The sequence below is a fragment of the Eulemur rufifrons genome, chromosome 4 (genome assembly GCF_041146395.1).
Source record: "Eulemur rufifrons isolate Redbay chromosome 4, OSU_ERuf_1, whole genome shotgun sequence".
NCBI classification, from domain to species: domain Eukaryota; kingdom Metazoa; phylum Chordata; class Mammalia; order Primates; family Lemuridae; genus Eulemur; species Eulemur rufifrons.
This window is the reverse complement of record NC_090986.1, coordinates 71,388,079-71,410,378: the sequence shown is the minus strand read 5'-3', so window position 1 is coordinate 71,410,378 and position 22,300 is coordinate 71,388,079. Positions and strand designations below refer to the sequence as shown.

The following is a 22,300-nucleotide window of genomic DNA, read 5'->3' as shown; positions in this document are numbered from 1 at the left end:
GTTAGCATTTCCACATTTAACTCCAGCTTCTGGAAATAAGAATAGTGACTTGGTTAACTGAAGCATGTTTGGAAGGAGAAGCAAAGCTTGTCTACAAAATACTAACACTTGGATGATTCTGCACCCTGAGAAAAGAGCACCCGGTGAATTTTCTGGACTTTTTTTCATGGCTGACTTGGGATACACTTGCATTGTCAAAGAGTGTGTTGGCCTCTCTCTTTGATGCATATTGATTGTGACAATCACCCTCCTTCCCCTGCAGGCCATGGAGGCACAGATACAGAACTTTGGACAGACGCCATCTCAATTGCTTATTGAGCCACATCCACCTCGGAGTTCTGCCATGCACCTGGTAAGACATAGCAGCGTGTTGAGATTTTTTTTTTCTTTCCTTTTTACCTGGGTAGAGAGCAAATAAAATAGTGATTTTAGCAGCATATTTTTAAAGGCTTCTCAATTTATTGGTTAACTCTTTAGCCTAAGTACATACTGATACCCCAGAGAGAAACAGAGAAGGGAGTATAATTCTTACCTTTAAGTCCTGCTTAAGCTAGCCCAATTTTGGATTCATGAAAATAACTATCTTTTCTATGTATACACCTCTACAGAAGCTCATTCATGCACAAACAGGCACAGAGACACACGCTGGCACCAAAATTAGATTTGATTTGTAAATTACAGTGAAAAATATAAGCACAATACAATATTGCCAAATTTTGGAGCAAGGTGGAGTGGGGGTGTGGTTCATTTTAAGAAAAGGAAAGAAATATGAAGGTAATTTGTGGTTACTACAGAGAGGCTGTTGAGCAGTTTTTGCCCCAGAGCCAGACTTGGGCCAAACACTGTCTGTGCACCAACTAGTAAATGATTCGGGCAAGCTATTTAACCTCTCTGTGTTTGTGCCTCTGCATCTGTAACTTAGAGGTAAAGATAGTACCTACCACTGGGAATATAATGACTCAATACAACATATCACTTACACCAGCACCTATCCTATGATAAGTTCTTAATAAATGTTAGCTGACATCATCATCATTAGCTTCTTGTGTCAAACCTTTTATTCCCATTTTGCAATGAGAAAGTTATATTCTTCCCATTTTAATCTGAATTTTAAAAGTCCATTTTCTTAACAAAACAGCCCCTTTTCAGTTTATTAGCAAATAGTAAACATTTCCTCTTTATCTAATTTGGAGAAAGTAAAAAAGTTTTCTGAGAAACTTCCTTAGAATTGATTTATAAAACTTTGATTTTTCACCATGTTTTTACCCAAAGTAAAAAATGTTTGAAGGTTAAAACTTGCTTACAAAATGAATTACAGTCCATCACGTTTTCTAGGTGGTTATCAAGACAATAAGTATCCTAATGTTGAAATAAACAACTCTGGAATGTGCTCCATAATTTATGTGTGAACAAATCTATAAGCTGTTATTTTGTGATGGAAGCATTGTTCACACCTTTCATTTATTCTCTCGGTTACTTAACAGATTTTTATAGAGCCCCTTCTGTGTGTCAGATATGATGCTAAGTGTTGGAGGTACAGAGACAAATACATCTTTTATATCTTCAAAGAATCAATAGTCAAACTCCCGGGAAACACAGAAATAAATATTTTTTAAACATTTTTTTTCTTTCTACAGTAAAGAAAGTAGCTCAAGCCAAACAGTTTCAGCCCCTTGATTAGTCACTAATGAACTCTCTGACTGCAGTTGGGCCTTCTGTGTGGCAAAACAAAAAGGTTTGACCAAACTCAAGCTGTTCCCATGTAAACCCCCAGCCGCAGTGTAGACAAGAGATGTGGCTTTAGAGCCTCAAGCCTTGAGATGAAGCATTTTTAATAAACTGTCCAGGAGAATACCTCTAACACTTTATTTTATGAAATGGCTTGGCAGAAGAGTTTTATTCCCGTGTTAGTGTTCTCTGTTTAATAATAATAATAATATTTATCCTGGAGAAATGCCCAGTCAAAATCCATTACTTTCCTAGGGGAAATTGTTAAGAGACTACATTGGTGTGGAACTGTTTATAGAGAAAATCCAAGCTTTCTAAGTTCATGTAGCAGAGAATTCATATATATGAATAGCAAACAATTACAAAATATGTATGAAAGCTAAACGATGATTATTTCTAGCATCCCTATTGTGTGTTTCTTACATGGTCGTATTGATAGTGTTTTGTAGTACTTACAGTGTCTACTTTGTCTCAAGTCATATGCTAGATGTTTGAGAAACAAAAGTTAATAAAAAGAAAAAAAGAAGAAAAAATGTTGTCCCTCAGTGAGCTCACAGTCTAGAAGGGAGAAAGGAAACAGTATCAGAAACGTGGGCAAGGCACTGACAGGGGATCACCGGGCTGCTGTATGAAGGCTAATATATTTTAATTATTTCTACTGTAGTTGTGACCCCAAATCAACCGGACAGAAATGAAAGTATTAGTCAATCTACTTAGTATTTCATGTAAGCAAGGGCAGTAACTGATTTGCTTAATTTTCCCACCAAACTGATTTTTTGACTGCACTGAATAATTCTGTTACATGGTGGGACATGTCTATGAGCTGGCTTCACGTTGTAGTCTGGCGACATTTAAACTGAGGCTGGTTGTTAATAATTCTGTGTCCCTAGATCTATGACTTCCGCTTCCCGGGCCCTCCTTAGCTGTAGTGCTCTAGTTGGGACAGGCATTCGCCAGTAGGAAAGTTCAGGTTGCTTTGTCCTCCCTGTGTGTGCTCATACTAGCCTTGTCTGTTTAACCTCCCTCTCCCTAGACCTTTCACTAACCATGCTGTTCCTTTTGTTTTCCTCTGCTCTCTTCCCTTTCTATTCAACAGTGTTTCCTTCCACAGAGTCCACTCATGTTTAAAGATCAGATGCAACAGGATGTGATAATGGTGCTGAAGTTCCCTTCAAATTCCCCTGTAACCCATGTGGCAGCCAACACCCTGCCCCACCTGACCATCCCTGCAGTGGTGACGGTGACCTGCAGCCGACTGTTCGCAGTGAATAGATGGCACAACACAGTAGGTACGTGTGCCTAAGCAAGTTGCTTCCTAAAGATTTCTTAAAAGCTACAATTAAGGTAAGAACGGTGTGCTGGGTGTTAGCTCCTGTGCCATGTCGTCTACAAAAAACAGCAAAGTAAATAATTGTGAAACAGAACTAAATGCCTCTTATCTACCTTATTCACTACTGCTGTATATTAATGCCTTCAATGCCTCACAGAATGCTTGGCTTATACTTAAGAACTTACTAAATATTTGGTACATTGAAGCAGTTCTACAAAATAATTCAAGTCCTCCCACCCAGTTCTGCCACTGTTCCTCCCCCGCAAAAACCACTTTTACCACATAATAAACAAAAGTGAGTTTGAATCGGAATTTTCTGGATGATGGTTTCAAATCCTCTTTCTGCCCGGTCAGTAATTTATTTAGCAAATAATTGAATAGTAACCGCCTGTTATGTTGCAAATGGTCCTAAGCACTGGGAATACAGCAATGAACAAGGCAAGTACCATCTCTGTTCTTGTACAGCTTTGAGTCTTTGAGAAAAGACAAAAATCTAAATTGTTCAGTGATTTCACATGTGTTTTCTCCAAACTCATTCCTGAAAGTTCCAGCCAGTACATCTTGAAGTGATATACTGCTGTTGCAAAAATTTAGACATATTTATGCTTATTTAGCCAGGGTGGAAGCAGATGTGACCAAATGATTTAGCTGGCCCAGCTCCCCATTTAAGGTCTTCTGGAAGCCCCAGGACTCCCACTGTCCCCAAAAGTGGACAGATGAGCCACGTTGAAATAGCCTGACTCTTTCTATTCTACTGGCCTCTACATCGCTCTGAAAAATACAGTGGTGTGTACGGTGGCTTCTCTCCTAAGAGTTTCTAAATGCACCTGTTTTATGGTCATTGGAGACACCAACGTGAGGCGGCACTGCTTCCGTTCAGTCAGAAATAGGAAGCAAGCATCTTAAGGAAAATTTATGACTTTATCATTCACAGGAGTCTTAGCCTCTAGAAATGTTTTTCATTGAGAAAAAAACTATAAAGGGTGAAATTGTTCTTTAAAATTGTTCAAAAGTATTATACATATTATATAATCACATATGAAAAATTATGACTTATGAACTCAGTCAGGCCCTAAACGTTAATCCCCTGAAAGTAGCTTTTAGTGAGATTAATATTTAAGGTGTGGCCCAATTTTATACCTTCCATTTACTTGTCCTGTATTGAAAGAAGGTCCCCTTGGATGGGAGCCTCAGCTTCCTCTGCCCTGCCCCAAAGCCCAGGCTCGTACCCATCCCTGCTTGGAGGCACAGCGTTTTTTTTTTATTTCAGGCTCATTGGTTGCTCACGGACCTTAGTTTTCTGATGGGATCAAGAAATGTTATGATTTTCTATTTTATTCAGCTTCTTATCATTAGGATGGAAACATGACTCTTTCCAGCTTTCTGCACTGTAAAAGGGGACCTAAATTCCCTGTTTTGATATTTTTAAGGCTCTCTACAAAGACATAATATAACTGAATCATTCTTGGACTAATTTACCAAATAATTTTTAAGCAAACAAGCATTTTGTACAATCATCATAAAACACTGATCATTGGGAAATTTCTTCTTTCTGAGAATTTTATGGTAGTTTCTCTCTCTCCCATTCTCTCTCTCTCTCTCTTTCTCTATCTCTATCTCTTAATCTTTAGGCCTCAGAGGAGCTCCAGGATACTCCTTGGATCAAGCCCATCATCTTCCCATTGAAATGGATCCATTAATTGGTATGTTAACAAACAAAATAAACTTTCATGGATACTGACAGTCCACAGATTCTTACATGGTTATTTTTCACTAAAAATAGTTTAACATTTATTCTGGCACAAAATTAATGTGCAGATAATCTTAAGTTATCATCAAGGAGCTGTGCAAATCATAATATGCCACCTAGGAACTTTTTGGTATTAAAGAAATTATTCATAGCATTTTCTTGATATTTTAAGAGGTCATTTAAGTTGGTTATAAATAAGGCAAATAATTCCAAACTGTCTTTTTTACAGCCTTTGATAATTCTATACTATTTAAAACATAAGGATTCAAAGAAATTATTAAAGGAAACTAATACCAAAGACCATCTTTTCTAGAAATCTCTATTCAATAGGGCTAATCATTTTCCTAAAGTACAGATTTTATATGATTGCAAACTGATGAGCTGTAACTGTTTGCAGCAGATATTCAAAATATTTTTAAATAATCACATACACGCTTATTGGCCATGTGATCCAGAGCAAGCGTCTTAATCTTTCTAGGCCTCCAATTTCATATCTGTGACATGGTTTATGATAATTTTTGTTCTACCTATCTCATGGGATTATTTAGAAAATTAAATTGAAGAAAATTGGAAATGCTATGAGAAATTATTAAACTATATACAAGTTATGGTGTTTCATTCTTAGATTAAGTCACCCTTCATCTTTAAACCCAGAAATAAGATAAGATACAGCCATTTCAGTTGGTTACTTATACCCCTATACAAAATAACATTTATATGTCTTTACGAGGATATAAGGTTTTGGACTAGGAATATTTTTAGCATCTAGTCTAGCTGTTCCTCTGTCCAACAGACATTGGCAATGAAATATACAGCTAATGAGTAACCATAGAAAATTAATAGCTCTATTGTAATTAATCAAGGACCAGTTATATAGTTTTCAAATGACCCAGGATGTTTGGTTTTCTTTTTCCATAGTTCCTTTGTTTTGTTGTCATTTTTGGTATATATATATTTTTTTATGGCTTACATTCCCTGGTAATTATGTTTATAGTGTTAGTAGATATCTACAAATAGTAGCACTTAGATTTAATTGGCGTTAGAGAGTGGTGATGGTGACCTGCTACATCTGCATTTTCTGTTTAAGGATTCAGCCCAGGGATTTAGCCTGAAAGGATGGTGTGGAGGAAGGGACAGGCTGGCATGCAGACAGGCACTAGGGAAATCATGTGGTGTCTCTGAGTTCCTGGCTTTATTCAGATTCAGTCCCAGTGCTATGCACCGATCCTTTGCCTGTCTCTTTCCTCCCCAATCCCTCTCCCATCCTTTTGTTCCTCTCCTCCTTGCTGCCAGCCCAATCTGTAAAGGCCTCTGTTTGTTGACAATTGGGTCTTTAAAGCTGCTGACCTAAAGCTCCCTGTGGGGCTGCCCACATAACAACATCCCTTGCTCAAATCTCTACCCCCCTCTTTCCACATGAATTGTAAATACCATCAGAAAATGACAGATTAGGGCATATATTAAGATATTTTTTCCGTGTATAACATACTTCATACAATATTTATTTCTCATTTGATTCTTATGAACTAATGAACTTTTGCATTTTGAACATCTGTAGAATTGAATGCATTTAAATATTTTTATTGTGTTTTAAATTCATTATCTTGAATTCCTCACATTGTTTTTATTTATTGGTGGAGGAAGAACTTAAATTTCTGGTATAATTTTTAAACATGCAATATGGTTCATAAATTATCACTGCTACTAAGGCAATTTATATTCCTCAAGGGAAAATGTTAAAATCTTAATAATCTTGTAGCATTAAGAATCTATTTCTAGATAAATGAAGCACAGAAGTATTCTTTTCCTTCTGTAAGTGCTTGGTGAAACTCTTGTGGAATTTTTCTTTAAGAGCTTTTTCCTGTGCATTTTCAGCCAATAATTCTGGTGTGAACAAACGGCAGATCACAGACCTGGTTGACCAGAGTATACAAATCAATGCACATTGTTTTGTGGTCACAGCAGATAATCGCTATATTCTTATCTGTGGATTCTGGGATAAGAGCTTCAGAGTTTATTCCACAGAAACAGGTAATCTTAACTACAAAATACCTCATTCTCTTCAAAATGACTGTTGTTACAACCAAAGCTAAATATAAATTCATACTTACTAGTGTAGACATTTTCATCATTTGTCAACTTGAGTAGTCAAGATTGAAATTAAATGTTCATATTTTAAGCTAAATAACTAATTATAGCTTCATCCATTCTGAACTTTAACGTGATTCCCCAAGTTCATAAGACAAATCCAGCTATTGTCCCCTGCCCCAAATTCATATCTAGTAAAAGATCTTAAACCTCCCCTTAGTGTGGCCTAAACCCTGAAGAGAAAAAATCATGACTGTGTTCTTTAATAAGTCCTTTCATTAAAAATCCCAAATGATATTCTCATATCAATTTTCAGAAGCAATACAAAAAAGCACCTGTAGCTAGACTTGGATTACATTATAAATTTGTGAGTCTATAGATTGACTTTTCACAAATCTGATAACATAAAATTTTTTTTAAATCTGGCAAAATAAAAAATATCCGGTAAAATAAACTTATGCTTATTACCATTTGAAGATTAAATGAAATAAACCTGTCATTTCTGTGTTGCAGGGAAATTGACTCAGATTGTCTTTGGCCACTGGGATGTGGTCACATGCTTGGCCAGGTCTGAGTCATACATAGGTGGGGACTGCTACATCGTGTCTGGATCTCGAGATGCCACCCTGCTCCTCTGGTACTGGAGTGGACGGCACCATATCATAGGAGACAACCCGAATAGCAGTGAGTGTTTGTCTAAAATTGTCCTATCAGACTATAAATTCATTTAAATATATTTTGCCTTTTTGATTATTCACGAATAGAAAATATGAAAGCTTAAGTGGCAAAAATCATGATCAGAATCCAGCTATATTTGAAGTGTAAAAATGAGCAACTACTATCACCTTCAGCCTGGAGGGATGCCCAGATCCCCTCACATTGGCTCTCTGCTCAGCTGCCTTCTCCAGTCTCCAAAGGGCCCCATCCTTTAGAAATTTCCTTCCGTGTCATTTCATCCATTAAAACTCGTATGATTGATTTCTCTTAGCTGAACATAATCTTCCCCTTCTCCGAATTTCTATAAGATTTATTTGTGCCTCAGTCAGGGCATTTACTACTTTGTATCTCATAGTATAGTAAATTTCTATGTTTATTCATTTAACAAACAGCGATTGAGTATCCCATTCAGCTTAGGCACTGGCGATGCAAAGACTAAGTCAGTTTCCTCGCTTGGGATGATTCTGCACATGTGTTTTATTGCACACTAATCCCTTAGATGTGCTGTGGGGAAAAAAGGGAGACTCCATAGTAAAATAATTGTGGAAAATAGTACATATACACGAACTCTGTATGTCAGCTCTGAAAGTCTTACATACATAAATCTATTGACATTTGTTTACCCCACAGTCCTGAAACTTCTTTTTCTGTGGAGCCTTTTGTTCACATAAGAGCACGGATTGTCATCCTGAGGAAACACTGAAGTAGATCATGAGTGTCTCCCTTTCCATCTTAAGTCTCTGATTCCTGGCACAGTGACACACACACTAGGTTTTTAATAAATATTGTTGTATGACTGAAGACCTGGATAAGAGATTGCATACATTTCCTGTAAAATATAGAATGGTTTTCATGAAGTGCTGATAATGACAAGTACCTAAACCAGTGTTACTCAAATGGTAATTCATACATCAGTCACAGCGTAAAAAGCGCTCGTAAATAAACTTGAACATCAGTTTGGGGAATATTTATGACACAACAGAGATAACAATTTCCCACCCTATGCATCTGCAACTGAAATATTATAAAAGTAGATAAGAAATTTATAAGATACCATGTTTTGGGGGGCCATTGTTTCTCTTTTATGGGTTGTTTTGGTTGTTTTTTTTTTTTAGAGGCAGGGTTTTGCTGTGTCACCCAGGCTGAGTGGAGTACGTCATCATAGCTTACTGGAACCTCGAACTCTTGGGCTCAAGCGATCCTCAGCCTCCATGCCTGGCCAATTTTTTCATTTTTTGTAGAGACGGGCTCTCACTATATTGCCCAGGCTGGTCTTGAACTCCTGGGCTGAAGCAATCCTCCTGCCTCAGCCTCCCAAAGTGCTGGGACTACAGTAGTAAGTCGCCGCATCTGACAAGGTGCCATGTCAGACTTCTTGGCTGGAGGTTGCCACACCTGGCCAGTGCCCACCTGTAAGGTAGCTGGGTAGAAACTGAATTGCACGTTGGCCCCTCGAGTCTCAGTCCCTCCCCACTAACTCATGCATTTTGACAGAAATACTGCAAAAATAGGAAATGGCATTTGATTAAAAAAAAAAAAAAAGGCCACAGGAGAGAATATAAAATATATGTGTTTGAGAAGATAGTGGAAGATTGACCTAGATGTCCAAATGTTATGTGAAGTTCTATTCTTGTTGCCCCCCCATAGCTAGAGGTAAAGAACAGTGGATAAAGAAACTAGAAGAGTGTTGTGAAGTAATATATGTCCCTTGGCATAAATACTGAATGAGAGATAGAGTGTGTATTATATACACAAGTCTCTGCTCTAAATTTTGAGCAACATGTGACACTGATTTGAGGGAAAAAAATATTCAGTATTGCTTGATTTCCAACCAGTTCAAATAATTAGCTACCAATTCTACCTTATTAATGAACATCATACTATAAATAATAGTAAATTAACCTCCTTATTTGTTCTTTTTAAAACCATGTCCTTAAAAGAATTTTAACAGAATTCTAGTGTATCTGTGTTTGCATGTATGTATAGACATTTGGCCTATCATTGATGGCTTTGTTATTCTCAAGCATAATACAGTATCACATATATTTTTTCTAAATGTATTTTCACATATTTCCAAATGTTCTTTATTTTCATAATAGCATAGCATTTCTTTAAAAAGTTTAATTAAACAGCACATCCATGCAGTATCTTCCACATTTATTAATAAAAAATAGAAGTTATTAGATAGAAAAAAATTTAAAAGAAACAATAGAGCTTTAAACCTAATTAATTACCATCTTCAAAATGAAGCTCAGAAATGATACAAGTGTTATTTCCAAAAAAGAAATTTATTCTTAAAAGCTGGCATCTGGCAGCAGAGATAAGATGTTTTTATAGAATATACTGCTATGAGGTAAAGAATTTTAAAGAAAAATATTAAATTATAGTAATTATCTGTGTTAGCTATTTTACTTTCTAATGATTTTGTAAACCAAAAGATGGTTAACTATCAATTATAGCTTTGGTCCATCAAAGCTATAACTTTTTCCAGCAGGAAAAGTTAAATATTTAAAGTGTTTAAAGTGTTTAAAGTTCTTTACAACAGGAGCTATGTAAATACAAAATGCTTCTGTTAATTGTTAAGAACAAAATTATGGATATTGTATTTTTTATAAAGCAGTATTTTAAGCTTTAAATAAGGATAAGATTATCTTTAAGAAATTATGGGGCTGGGCACAGTGGCTCATGCCTGTAATCCTAGCACTCTGGGAGGCTAAGGCTATTGGATTGCTTGAGGCCAGGAGTTCGAGACCAGCCTCAGCAAAAGCAAGACCCTGTCTCTACTAAAAATAGAAAGAAATTAGCCAGTCAACTAAAAATATATATAGAAAAAATTAGCCAGGCATAGTGGCACATGCCTGTAGTCCCAGCTACTCAGGAGGCTGAGGCAGGAGGATTGCTTGAGCCCAGGAGTTTGAGGTTCCTGTGAGCTGGGCTGATGCCACGGCGCTCTAGCCCGGGCAACAGAGCGAGACTCTGTCTCAAAAGAAAAAAAGAAATTATGACAGAAGATTATCAATATTTTTCATTATTGCCTCCATCTATAAGAATTTATTTTTTGCTCAAAAATTGTTATCATCATTATGAACCTAAACCACTTCCATAAAATCCACTCAGTCTAGACTTAATTGGACAGTCAATGTGAACAGATATAGTGTGGCTTCCATGATCCTTAATATAAGGGGAAAAATACTCTCCTAGAATAAACAGGATAAACACCTACAGTATGAGTCCAACAACAAATTGGTGTTGAGTGCCTGCTGTGCCTTGGTGCTATCTCAGTAGGCGGGAGTGGTAGAGAGGCAAAGTCTCTGACCTTCTGCAGTTTACAGGAATCGATCTGTTTTTAGAGAGACAGGGTCTCACTCTGTCACGCAGGCTGGAGTGCAGTGGTACAATCACAGCTCACTGCAACCTCAAACTCTTAGGCTGAAGCAATCCTCCTGCCTTAGCCTCCCAAGTAGCTAGGACTACAGGCTCGTACCACCATGGCTGGACAATTTTTAAAATTTTCTTGTAAAGATAGGGTCTTGCCATGTTGTCCGGGCTGATTTCAAACTCCTAGCCTCAAGCAATCCTTCCACTCAGCCTCCCAAAGTTCTGGGATTACAAGCGTGAGCCACTGTATGCCTGGCCTTAAGAATGTACTGTTATGCTGATCCCAAAACTGCCTTTTCTGCTTGGATATACTGAGGATATTGAGTACTTATTACATGAATCATAAATTGCTATCACATAATATTTTATACCGTAAGTACTTTGAGCATCCATAAGATGCTTTGCTTTACATCTTACGTACAAATTGATGATTATGTAAAAAACTGGTTTCAGCTTTTTGCCATAAGGATAATCACAATAGTAAAAATAAATAAAGTAAAAATAAATAAATTGAGTAAATAGGTCAGATTTAGTATTTGATTGACTCTACTGATTTATGACTCACTGGTCTGTCAAAACAGCCAACCTAGTAGCATGTCTGTGCCTGACTAGAACAGCCACGTATATATTGGTCAATTCACTTTTTTTAAAGGCAGTCACAGCATACACTGAATTGACTGTCATATCAGTGATCCGGCTGTGGTGTTGACATAGACATAGTCACTGCCGCCAGAAAACTCATAATATGAAAGAGAAAAATTTTTATTGTGTTCCAATTTAATCTACTCTAGCTCCCAATTCACAGGTCAGAGAATCTGGCTATATGTGTTTTCTGTCTCATAATACATTGCTACTCAAGACCAAAAAGCTACTTAAGTCTAAATCATATTAAAGTGTGCGACACAATGCCCTTAGGTTTTGGAGGTTGTATGTATTAACCCAGACTTGAAGGGGGAAGTCCTAGCGTAAACCATAATATCCCAGAAGCTGTTAAAATTCAGGGATTGGTCTTGATGTGGACATTGAACTGCTCTGTATGTCACAGAAGCCAAATCATATTTGTTTATCACAGCATCGTGAAATGGTAGATTTATCATCTAACCTTGTGTGCACTTCACAAAGTATTCTCAAGATAAGTTCAAGTGACTTTAGTATCTATTCGTTTCTTTTGCATAGTCATTATTATATTGTAATGGATAGCTCTACTAATTCCACAAAGAAAAAATAAGTTATGTTTGTGGATTATTTTAGGTGGAAATAAAAAGAGTCTGTGGTTTCATTGTGTCAAACGCATTGTTGTGACTAGACATTGCAGAAGTATTAGCATAATTATTACTATCATTTTAATGAATTTTTCACAAAGGCAATGAAGATTTGTGAACAGAGTATTACAAAGAGAGTTTCAGATCACAGACCATAAAAGAGACAAGCAAAAGCTACCTAGCATAGGTTACAGTTGAATTGTGGTTGTTTTATTAATGTATTTTATAATAATAATATTTATTGTTATTCCTTCAAACTTACGGCTTTGAACATAGAAATTATCTTGCAGGCTTTAAATAGGTCCCTAACTAGATAACAGAACTGCAAAGATGTGAGGGCCAGATGCTTTCATCTGAAACAGACTTTTACACAAATTCTGAAACTAATTTGGAAGTGATAAAAATTAATTTGCGCACTTTAATTGGAAGCAGCCTACTGCATGAAAGAAAGCAGAGCAGAGCAGGCAATTTGTGCTAAAAGCTGATTGAATTTATTGTCAGGTAGGTAGCTTGGACTTGGCCGCTTATCCTCCTGAGCCCCTCTCTGCAATATATTACAGCCCATCTCTGACTAGTGTTCTTTAAAAGGATCAATGCTATTCCTGTTGGATCCCTAGAGTCCAAAATTTCATTGATCTTGGGACTTGACATTTCTTATTACGTGCTGTAGCTTCCAACAAGATAGTCACAAGAGGGGCAAGTTAACATTGTTGTCTCTTCAACAGACACTTACAATGCATTGGGACCTCAGCTCAAAAGCCAATCTGCTTGTAAAGTATGTAGTTTTAATGTTTATACCAGATAAAAGGTGCTTTTTATACAGCTTGATATACATACGTAAGAATTTTCTAAAATCATAGCAATATGAAACTTTGAAAGAGGATTTACCATCATCTTTTTTAGTCACATTTACAAATATTCATGGAGCCGTATGTATAAGACCTTGCTATTGTGCTTTCCTATCCGACTTTTAAAAAGGCTTTTAGCTCATGCACAAGCATTATGCAAACTAAGAAAAGGAGAAGCCAGTTGAGAAGGAGCGTCCAGCTGTGCACACACACCTCTGGGCTCCCCTCCCACTGTGTGCGCCTCAGCTCCAGACACTGACCCTCCTGCCAGCCACAGCCTGTCACAAAACATCTGCCAAATCACATCCCTCTTTGTTTGCATCCAGCCTTCTTTTAAAAAGACTGTCCTGGTGCCGGGCGCCACAGCCACCACTAAATTAAGGTGAAATAAGAGATGAAAACATGGACAACGACTTGCCCAGAGATATTTTTAAAGTACATTTACATTTATATATATGAGATGAGTTTGTCTCACTTCACAGAGCAAGCAATCTCATCTGGGGTTTAGTAAACATTATGTCGTCATTTTATTAAGTATCAGAGGGAAGCATAGTTACATACGTAGTAATGTTTCCCTCTCAGGGCCCTCTGAGGACCACATGCTGGTACATGTGTTGGAATATCCCTAGCACAGGGCCTGTCTGCAGTGGACAGCTCAGCTGTCCCATCCCCTCAGCCTGACATCGGGACACTTTATAGGGTGCGTGACTGAGAGGTGAGCTGCCTGCCACTCGGTCTCCACTTTTCCTTGCCTTTTATGGAACTGTGGCTTCAAGAAAGGTCTTTGGCCTGGGTCAGAAGCAGTATAAACAAGAGGGACTAATACGGTGTCCTGATCAGAGAGCTTCAGATCGCAGGCCAGAGGGTGTCTTGGCTTTATGCAGAGCCCGCTTCCTGGGGAAAGGAGGGTGGATGATACCGTTGGTAGTTTTTGGAAGGTGATGGTAGGACAGAAATGTACAGTGACCTAGATCCAGGTTCAGACTTCAAGGGAGGAGGTGGCCTGGCAGCAGCAATGCTCACAGGAAAATGTAGTCAGTGTCATCTCTGAAGAACTTAGAGTGAATGAGAAAATAGATTTATCATGTCCACCTTCTATTCTTCACGGAACGCTCCATGAGTATGTAATACAATGAAACCATATCATGGGCCAATTTGTCATTTTCCAACCCACAGAATGTTCCTACTTGTGTTAGTTTGTGACTTGGGAAATGCAGGCCCAGGCACATTTGGTACTTGGGCCAGACCTTTGCGGCAGCCCTGCCCTTGGCTGAGGACTGGTATAGTGCTGAGGGGACTCCTCACCCAAAACTGTTCTCCTCAGCTGTCCCAGCAAATTTCTAACGTAACAGTTTGAAATAAATCTCGAAATCATAGTAATAATGAAATGACCACACCCTTCCACTAAATCCCTTATTCTGGGATTTTTAATTTTAAAAGTGCATCATAGTTTATGTCAGGGTAAACAGGGATGAAAATACCGGCTGCCCTGATGCTGCGGTGACTTCACAAAAGTCAGGGATAAAGTCTGACTGTCGTGTAGGAGAGGTTCGCCCTGGGACTGCGGCAGAGCCCTACTGAGGGGCCAGGTCTCGGAAGCTCCACGGCCTTTGTGTGGCTGTGACTCAGAAGGCCCAGAGCTTCCCCTGCATGTCACCGGCACCACAAACGAAGCTTAAAATAAAAACTGTGCGTTATCTTTGCTTTGACCGTTTCTCTAAAAACTGCAGACCACCTCACTGTAAAAGCTCTCCTTGTCAGGTCTATGTGAATAGCATCATCTAAGGCTTTTTTTCTTACCCACTTGGAGAATATTGAAATGATTTCCAATAAAAGTGAGATGGAATGTTTATTTTGAGCCTTTTTTATTTGAAGTTTCCAAGTGCTTGCCTATAAGGAATCTCAAAATTGGGCGTGTTTGTGCTTTATCAGTCCCGTAATTCCAGCACACAGAGAGCTCTTCCACGGAGGAAGAGGGTGGGGCGGAGGGCGCTGGTGCTGTGGTCCTCGGAGGGGGGTCTCACCTGCAGGTCCCTCTGCACTGGCCCTTTCACCCTGAGCCACATCCATCAATTGTGATGTGACAGTGACGGAATATTCCCAAGATTTGGAATGCTTGTTGGGGTGTGTGACATCTGTCCCTGGCAATGAAATGAAACATAGGAAATAGGCTTTCCCCTGGCTGTAGGTTTCCCAACTCAAAAAGCCTGGAATAGCATTTTATTTACTTTTCTGTCATTTAAAAACAGAAACAATGCTTTTTAGGGACCCTAAACAATATCCCCTAATAGTTCAGTTCCACACAGTTTATTCAAATGATCTGGGGAAATTTTGATGAAAAAAATAAAACATTTTAAACTATCTAAATCAGATACAAGCCTTTGAAAAAACTTATTTCCTAATAGAAAACATACAACATACATACATAAGGAATATTTTTAATATTATTTTACATTTTTTCTCAATTCCCTGCAATAAGATTAAATTGCTTTTTTTCTATAGCATATAAGGGAAAGGTCTCAAAAACTTTGTTTTATATAAATCTATTACATTTATAATTTCAGGGTTTTCAATATGCCAGTCTCTCAAGATAAAATAATCATTTAGAAAAGTTAAGGATAATATTATGCATAAAATATTATTGATACTTTTTAATTTTTATGGTACATAATAATTGAATGTATTTACCGGGTACGTGTGATATAATATTTTGATACCTGTATACAATTGTGCAATGATCAAATCAGGGTAATTGGGATATCCATCACTTAAACTTTTACCCTTTCTTTGTGTTGGCAATATTCCAGATACTCTCTTCTAGCTATTTTGAGATGTACAATAAATTATTAACTATAGTTGCCCTATTGTGCTACCAAACACTAGATCTTATTCCTTTTATCTAACTGCATTTTTATACCCGTTAACCAACCTCCCTTTATCCACTCCCCCCTCCCACTACCTTTTCTATCCTCGGTGACCACCATTCTATTCACTGCCTCCATGAAATCAATTTTTTTAGCCTCCTATATATGAGTGAGAACATGGGATATTTATCTTTCTGTGCCTGGTTTATTTCACTTAACATAATGTCCTTCACTGCTGCTGTTGTCCTACAGGCGACTACCCTGCGCCAAGAGCTGTCCTCACAGGCCATGACCACGAAGTCGTCTGTGTTTCTGTCTGTGCAGAACTTGGACTCGTTATCAGTGGTGCTAAAGGTCAGAAGTCATTTCTTTCATTTTAAATCTTTAGACAATGTTCCATTTCTTCAAGCTAACCATGATTTACAGTTTATTTCTTCCAGGAGGCTTTCCGTAGACAAATGTCATTCCTACGTTTTTTGCAGGTGTTTAGTTTTATTATTATTTACTAGTGCTAATATAAAATATGTATAAAATATGTAATATTTTGTGGTCCCCAGCATTCTAAGCAGCACACTGATAAACTGCCGTACATCCATATGACGCAGCCATTAAAAAGGAATTTCAAAGACGGGGAAAATACCCCTCGTGCATTGGGGCAGTGCAGGGGTCAGGTTGCTCGTGGGACTGGCCTAGGGTCCCGTCCATCCACCAGTCCCTTTCTTTACAAGGCTGGGGCTGTGTAGAGGCTGGTGGAAAGGAAACAAGGTTACTTGGTTCTTTTGACTTTTCATGGAAGAAGTGTCATATCAGGAAGAGCCAGGAAACTTAGGTCCCCATTCTGGCTGCCATAGCAGTTCTTGGTGGGAAGGCTCTGAGGCAGAAGGAGCCTGGTGCTTAGGAGAAACTGAGTGACCACACGCTGGAGTGTTGCAGGTGGTCAGCGTCCGGGGGAAGAAGGCTGAACCGGTAGGAGGGGCCTGTGCATAAGGATTTGCAATTTTTATTTTATTAAAAATATAGTAGGAAACCATTGAAGATTTTTAATCAAAGTGACGAGATGATCAGATTTGGTTGTTAGAGCTTGTTCTGGCTGCTTTACAGGGAACAGATACAGTCTGAGGGCAGGGACATGTTTCTTTTATCTACATATCTAAGAGCTAATAACCCAGAAATGGACACATATGGTATTTTCAATAAATGTCTCTTGATTTTTAAAAAAGGTGACAATATGTGTGATGTTATTCTATTCTGTAAAGATTTTAAAAAAGGAAAATAACACGTAGTAAACATAAAGAAAAAGCATTAATTTTCTATAGGTGGTGAGTGACATTAGAGGTGATTGCTATTCTTTTATCTAATTTTCTATAGTACACATCTGTTACTTTAGTAATCAGGAAAAAACTTAGGTATAGCTTTATAGTGTCACTTATTTTGTAAAATATATGTGTATTCAAATAAATTAATTGAAAAATAAAAATGTAATTCATTTACAGTTTTTGTGGAGGTCTTTTTTGGGCAGGGGAGTAGATATATACCAAACCCATATTAACCAATTATTTTTATGAACTTGACCAGTGAGGTTTTTGTTTGTTTGTTTGTTCATTTAATCTTATCAAGACCAAAATACAAGGGCAAAACAAGCCAAAAACAATTGGGGCAAAATAAGTCACTCTTCATATTACTTTTACATTCTTACCTCACTATTCATTTATTTAAAAACAAAATATGTTTCTGTAGTCTAAATTAATTTGCTTAATTTTCTTTTACATTTTATGGATAGACAACAGAAAAAGTTAAAACATATTTGAAAGTGATGTATTTATGTGGTGCAATGCTTAAATTTTGATGCTACTAGAGAAAATTAGCAACTGTTCCGATAATTCTTTTAAAGAAAAATTTCTAGAAACACATAAAGAGAAACTGTCTGGGACATAAAATCTTTTGTTCTCATATAATCTGTGAACTATTCTTTTATTATGAATATTACCTGATGAAGGAAATGACCAAGTATTACATGTGTGTGGATTGTTGAAAAGTTTCTCTGTGTTTGCTCTGTTGAAATATCACATCAGTGCCTGGCTGTGGCCAGCAGACCTCTTTCCTTTACGGTGTTCTTTAAACCAATCTGAGTGCCTACCCAGATGAGGTTTGGGGTTGGTGAGGGCTGGTGTGTGATTTGTCATCACCAAGTGACCTTGGCCATTCATGTCCCCACTCTGCAGAGGGCCCTTGCCTTGTCCACACGATCACTGGAGATCTGCTGAGAGCCCTTGAGGGACCAGAAAACTGCTTGTTCCCACGCTTGATCTCTGTCTCCAGCGAAGGCCATTGTATCATCTACTATGAACGAGGGCGATTCAGCAATTTCAGCATCAATGGGAAACTTTTGGCTCAAATGGAGATCAATGATTCAACACGGGTAAATCTGCATTGTTGATGCTAAGTAGGATTGAAGCCAAGAGATTAAAGATTGATTGTTTTATATTAAAGGATTCATGGTAGAATTTCTGTGGTGTCCAGATAAATGTGCTCTGGTTTAAAGGCATGTAAATTCATGTAGATTGAGACTTTGAACAAACCCAAGTTCATTTAATCCCAAGTAATTAACTCAGTGAATCAGACTTCAGAAATGATAGCTGTTGGTTGATTAAAGGTTAGACCTTAAGGAGATTTTTTTTTTTTTTTGAAGCTCCTTTTACAAATGATTGTTTCAGCGCTGCACCCTCACAACATTAAAGTGAGTTTGTTGTCAAAGAGTCCTGTCTTTAGAACTCTAAACCAAAACTACATGTGCCCAATTATAATTGCTGGTTTATCATTATTAAAAACTGTTCTGAAATATGCTCCTGCCATTTTTCTAAAAGTCTCAGCATTGTTAATATTCAGGACTTAACAAAGCATCATGTTACTTGATTCTCAAGGTCTTCCTAAATTAAATTGATAATATTCTCTTTGAGACTTCTGTAATTTTATAACTTACATTGGTTCTAATAAGATCCTTTGTATATGTAAGAACTCTGAGAAATTCCACATTGGAAATTCTACAGGTTGGACTTTAAAAAACTTGTACCAATGGGGCTGGGCGTGGTAATCCTAGCACTCTGGGAGGCTGAGGCAGGAGAATGGCTTGAGCCCAGGAGTTTGAGGTTGCTGTGAGCTATATATAATGATGCCACTGCACTCTGCTTGGAGTGACAGAGTGAGACTCTGTCTCAAAAAAAAAAAAATGTGTACAAATGGCTAGAAGTAGATAATAATTATAAGGGAACTGCACTGAGTGCTTTTCAGTAGTGACAGCTGACTGTTTAAGAACATGCGAGTGAAATGGTTGGTTTTTGCCTTTTCTAAGGCCATTCTCCTGAGCAGCGATGGCCAGAACCTGGTAACCGGAGGGGACAACGGTGTGGTGGAAGTCTGGCAGGCCTGCGACTTCAAGCAGCTGTACATTTACCCCGGATGTGATGCTGGCATTAGAGCGATGGACTTGTCCCATGACCAGAGGTGAGCTGCGTCAAGGACAAATGTAATCACTGACAACTGTCATCAAAAGCTCTTCATTGTACCGAGGCCGAATTATGCTGTGAATGAGATTCCAGCCTCCAGTGAAAACCAGACTAGCACAGAAAAGGGTAGATTGAGGGGAGGAGTAAGATCTCTAAGGAAGGATTCTGGTAAGAGGGAAACAGAGGAAGAGAATAAGAACCAGAAAAAGAAATGGTTCCGGTGAAGAACAGGCACATCCGGTACATTTTAAAGCCCGAGACATAGAACTTATTCCCACCAACTTCTCTGTTCTCAGATCCTCACCTAGTCTCAGACAGGCCTCCCCTGGTTTATGTGAGGAAAACACGTATTTTTCAGCAGAGGTGGGATCCACTGTGAGGTCTACTTCTAGCAATTTCCAGCCAAGTGCACAGTGTGGGCTACAGCTGGCCTCTCTTTCAAACATACAAGGCACTCATCACCTGAAAACAGTCTTTTACCCCCAATTTCTTATTGATATTTACCTGTTTCCCACTTATGTTATTTTGTTTTATTTTATGCATTCCCTAAAATACTTTAATCCTTTCTTGAAAAGAGTTGATATGATTGGTATTTAATTAATTAATATGATTTTTCCATTGTTCTTCAGTTTGCAAAAGAACTTTATTATTTCCTAAAATTTACCTTCAGGTTTCTTGTAAAGAAAAGAATAATGAAAATATGAAATCTAAAGTTTGTAAATTTTAAAAATAAACTATAACCCTATAATCTGAATATGGTACATAACTGCTCATTTTTTGTTATCTAACAGAAATAAGAAAAGCTTGGCAATTAACATTTTTTCAACCGTATGTAATATTCCTTATAAGAATATTGGTTTTAAAATATTTTAAATATTAAGACATATAATAAATTTAACAAAGCATCTTCACAGTATATTAAAATGATACTAAAGTCATCAGGAAAAACAATGTGATCAAATATATTCTGAGGAAAGATGTTTGGGGTGCAGCCCAGATTGTTTTTAAAGGAAGTTTAAGGTTATGACATGAGGGCTCCAAAGTGCTTCAGTCCATACTTACGAATATGGGAAAGGTTTACTGTGCAATTAATTGCATATACATGGGTGTTTCTAAAGTGTTCAAAATAATGTGTGTGCTTAGTAGTTTAAATTCTCCCTGACAATCTTATTCATTCATGTATTCCTTTTGCTGCTGTCATCGTAGGTTGAGTACTCTGCAAAGTACTAAGATTACTGACCCCAAAGAGCTCAAATAATCGTGATCATTGTATATGAGGCAACAGGGCCAGAAAAACAGAAAAAGGAAGAGATGAACTCTTCTTGAGGGCTGGGGAGAGCAGCAAAGACTTCGTAAGATGTTCAGCCAGTCACCAGGCAGGGCAGAGGGAGGAGATCAAAGACCACATTCAAAATTGCAATAGTATCAGGGATCTCCAAAGGGAGGGAGGAAAGATACTAATTAAGTTTCTATTTCTGTTTTAATCTCATCCTTAATTTTGATTGTTTGTTGATAAACGTATCTTGGGGATGTCTGCTCCAAAGGCATTTATCCATTGAGGTGTCTCATCAAAAGTGAAGCAGCGCTTGCTACAGACAGAAGGTCACGGAACCTGAGCTGGGTCAGGGCAGTCAGCCAGGGAGGAGCCTCCCCGAGAAAGAAGCCTCAGGGCGGGATGGCTGTAAAGTCGGAAGATGGGGAGAGGAGACAGGGTGACTTAACCAGCTAAAGAACAGCAAGGCCAGGAGGTAGCAGTGACCCAGGGTGGACGTGTTGAGTTGGAAGGTTTTGTGACACCGCCTGATAGTGCCCTGCAGTTGGCAACGGGGATTCAGTACAGGGTGTCAGAAAGTGACATCACTGGGTATACGCCGCAGGAGAGCGTAGGGGGTGAGCGTTGAAGGGGTGGAGTGATTCCAGGAGACAAAGAAAAGAAAGGTCAGAGAGTTAGGAAGAAAGGCCAGAAATCCTCAGAGAAGCCAGCAGATGTCCGAAGGGAGGCGGTGGACAGGCATGAGTGTGATTGCCGAGAGGCGCAGGGTGCCCAGGGGAGGCTGGAAATGTGGTTCTGCAAGGTCAGCTCGTACTCCCCAGCAGGCCCGGCCGTCCAGGCATGCACACAACTGACAGCGTCTCTTGGCAGAACCGAGAAGAGATAGATGTCCACCCTATCTTCATAAATACAAAATTGAGACTTGGTGAACCTTGAGATCATGATATTGTCTCATGTAAAATAGCAACCATGTAAGTGACTGTATATCACTCTTAACTGCTCTTTCTGCTTTTCCAGGACTCTGATTACCGGCATGGCTTCTGGTAGCATTGTAGCTTTTAATATAGATTTTAATCGGTGGCATTATGAGCATCAGAACAGATACTGAAGGTAAAGGAAGAACCAAAAGCCAAGTTAAAGCTGAGAGCACAAGTGCTGCGTGGAAAGGCAATATCTCTGGTGGAAAAACCTGTCTACATCAACCTCCGTTTGTACATTCCATCACACCCAGCAATAGCTGTACATTGTAGTCAGCAACCATTTTACTTTGTGTGTTTTTTCACAACTGAACACCAGCTGCTACCAAGCAAGCTTATATCATGTAAATTATATGAATTAGGAGATGTTTTGGTAATTATTTCATATATTGTTGTTTATTGAGAAAAGGTTGTAGGACGTGTCACAAGAGACTTTTGACAATTCTGAGGAACCTTGTGTCCAGTTGTTACAAAGTTTAAGCTTTGAACCTAACCTGCATCCCATTTCCAGCCTCTTTTCAAGCTGAGAAAAAAAAAAAAAAAAAACACGTTTGATACTTTGTACATCAGATGCATCTTATT

At 38.3% G+C, this 22,300-nt stretch overlaps 1 protein-coding gene across 4 annotated transcripts in view; it reads left to right on the top strand.

The window, feature by feature from the left end:
- NBEA (neurobeachin) overlaps positions 1-21,849 on the top strand; it is a 563,351-nt gene extending 541,502 nt beyond the window's left edge. For all 4 annotated transcript variants that reach the window (XM_069467350.1, XM_069467354.1, XM_069467352.1 and 1 more), the window contains 9 exons: positions 263-352; positions 2,825-3,017; positions 4,690-4,761; positions 6,684-6,839; positions 7,410-7,580; positions 16,218-16,319; positions 18,188-18,384; positions 19,315-19,466; positions 21,759-21,849. In XM_069467350.1, coding sequence (XP_069323451.1) covers positions 263-352; positions 2,825-3,017; positions 4,690-4,761; positions 6,684-6,839; positions 7,410-7,580; positions 16,218-16,319; positions 18,188-18,384; positions 19,315-19,466; positions 21,759-21,849 — 1,224 coding nt within the window. The remainder of the gene's footprint in view (positions 1-262; positions 353-2,824; positions 3,018-4,689; positions 4,762-6,683; positions 6,840-7,409; positions 7,581-16,217; positions 16,320-18,187; positions 18,385-19,314; positions 19,467-21,758) is intronic.
- Positions 21,850-22,300: the final 451 nt, after the last annotated feature.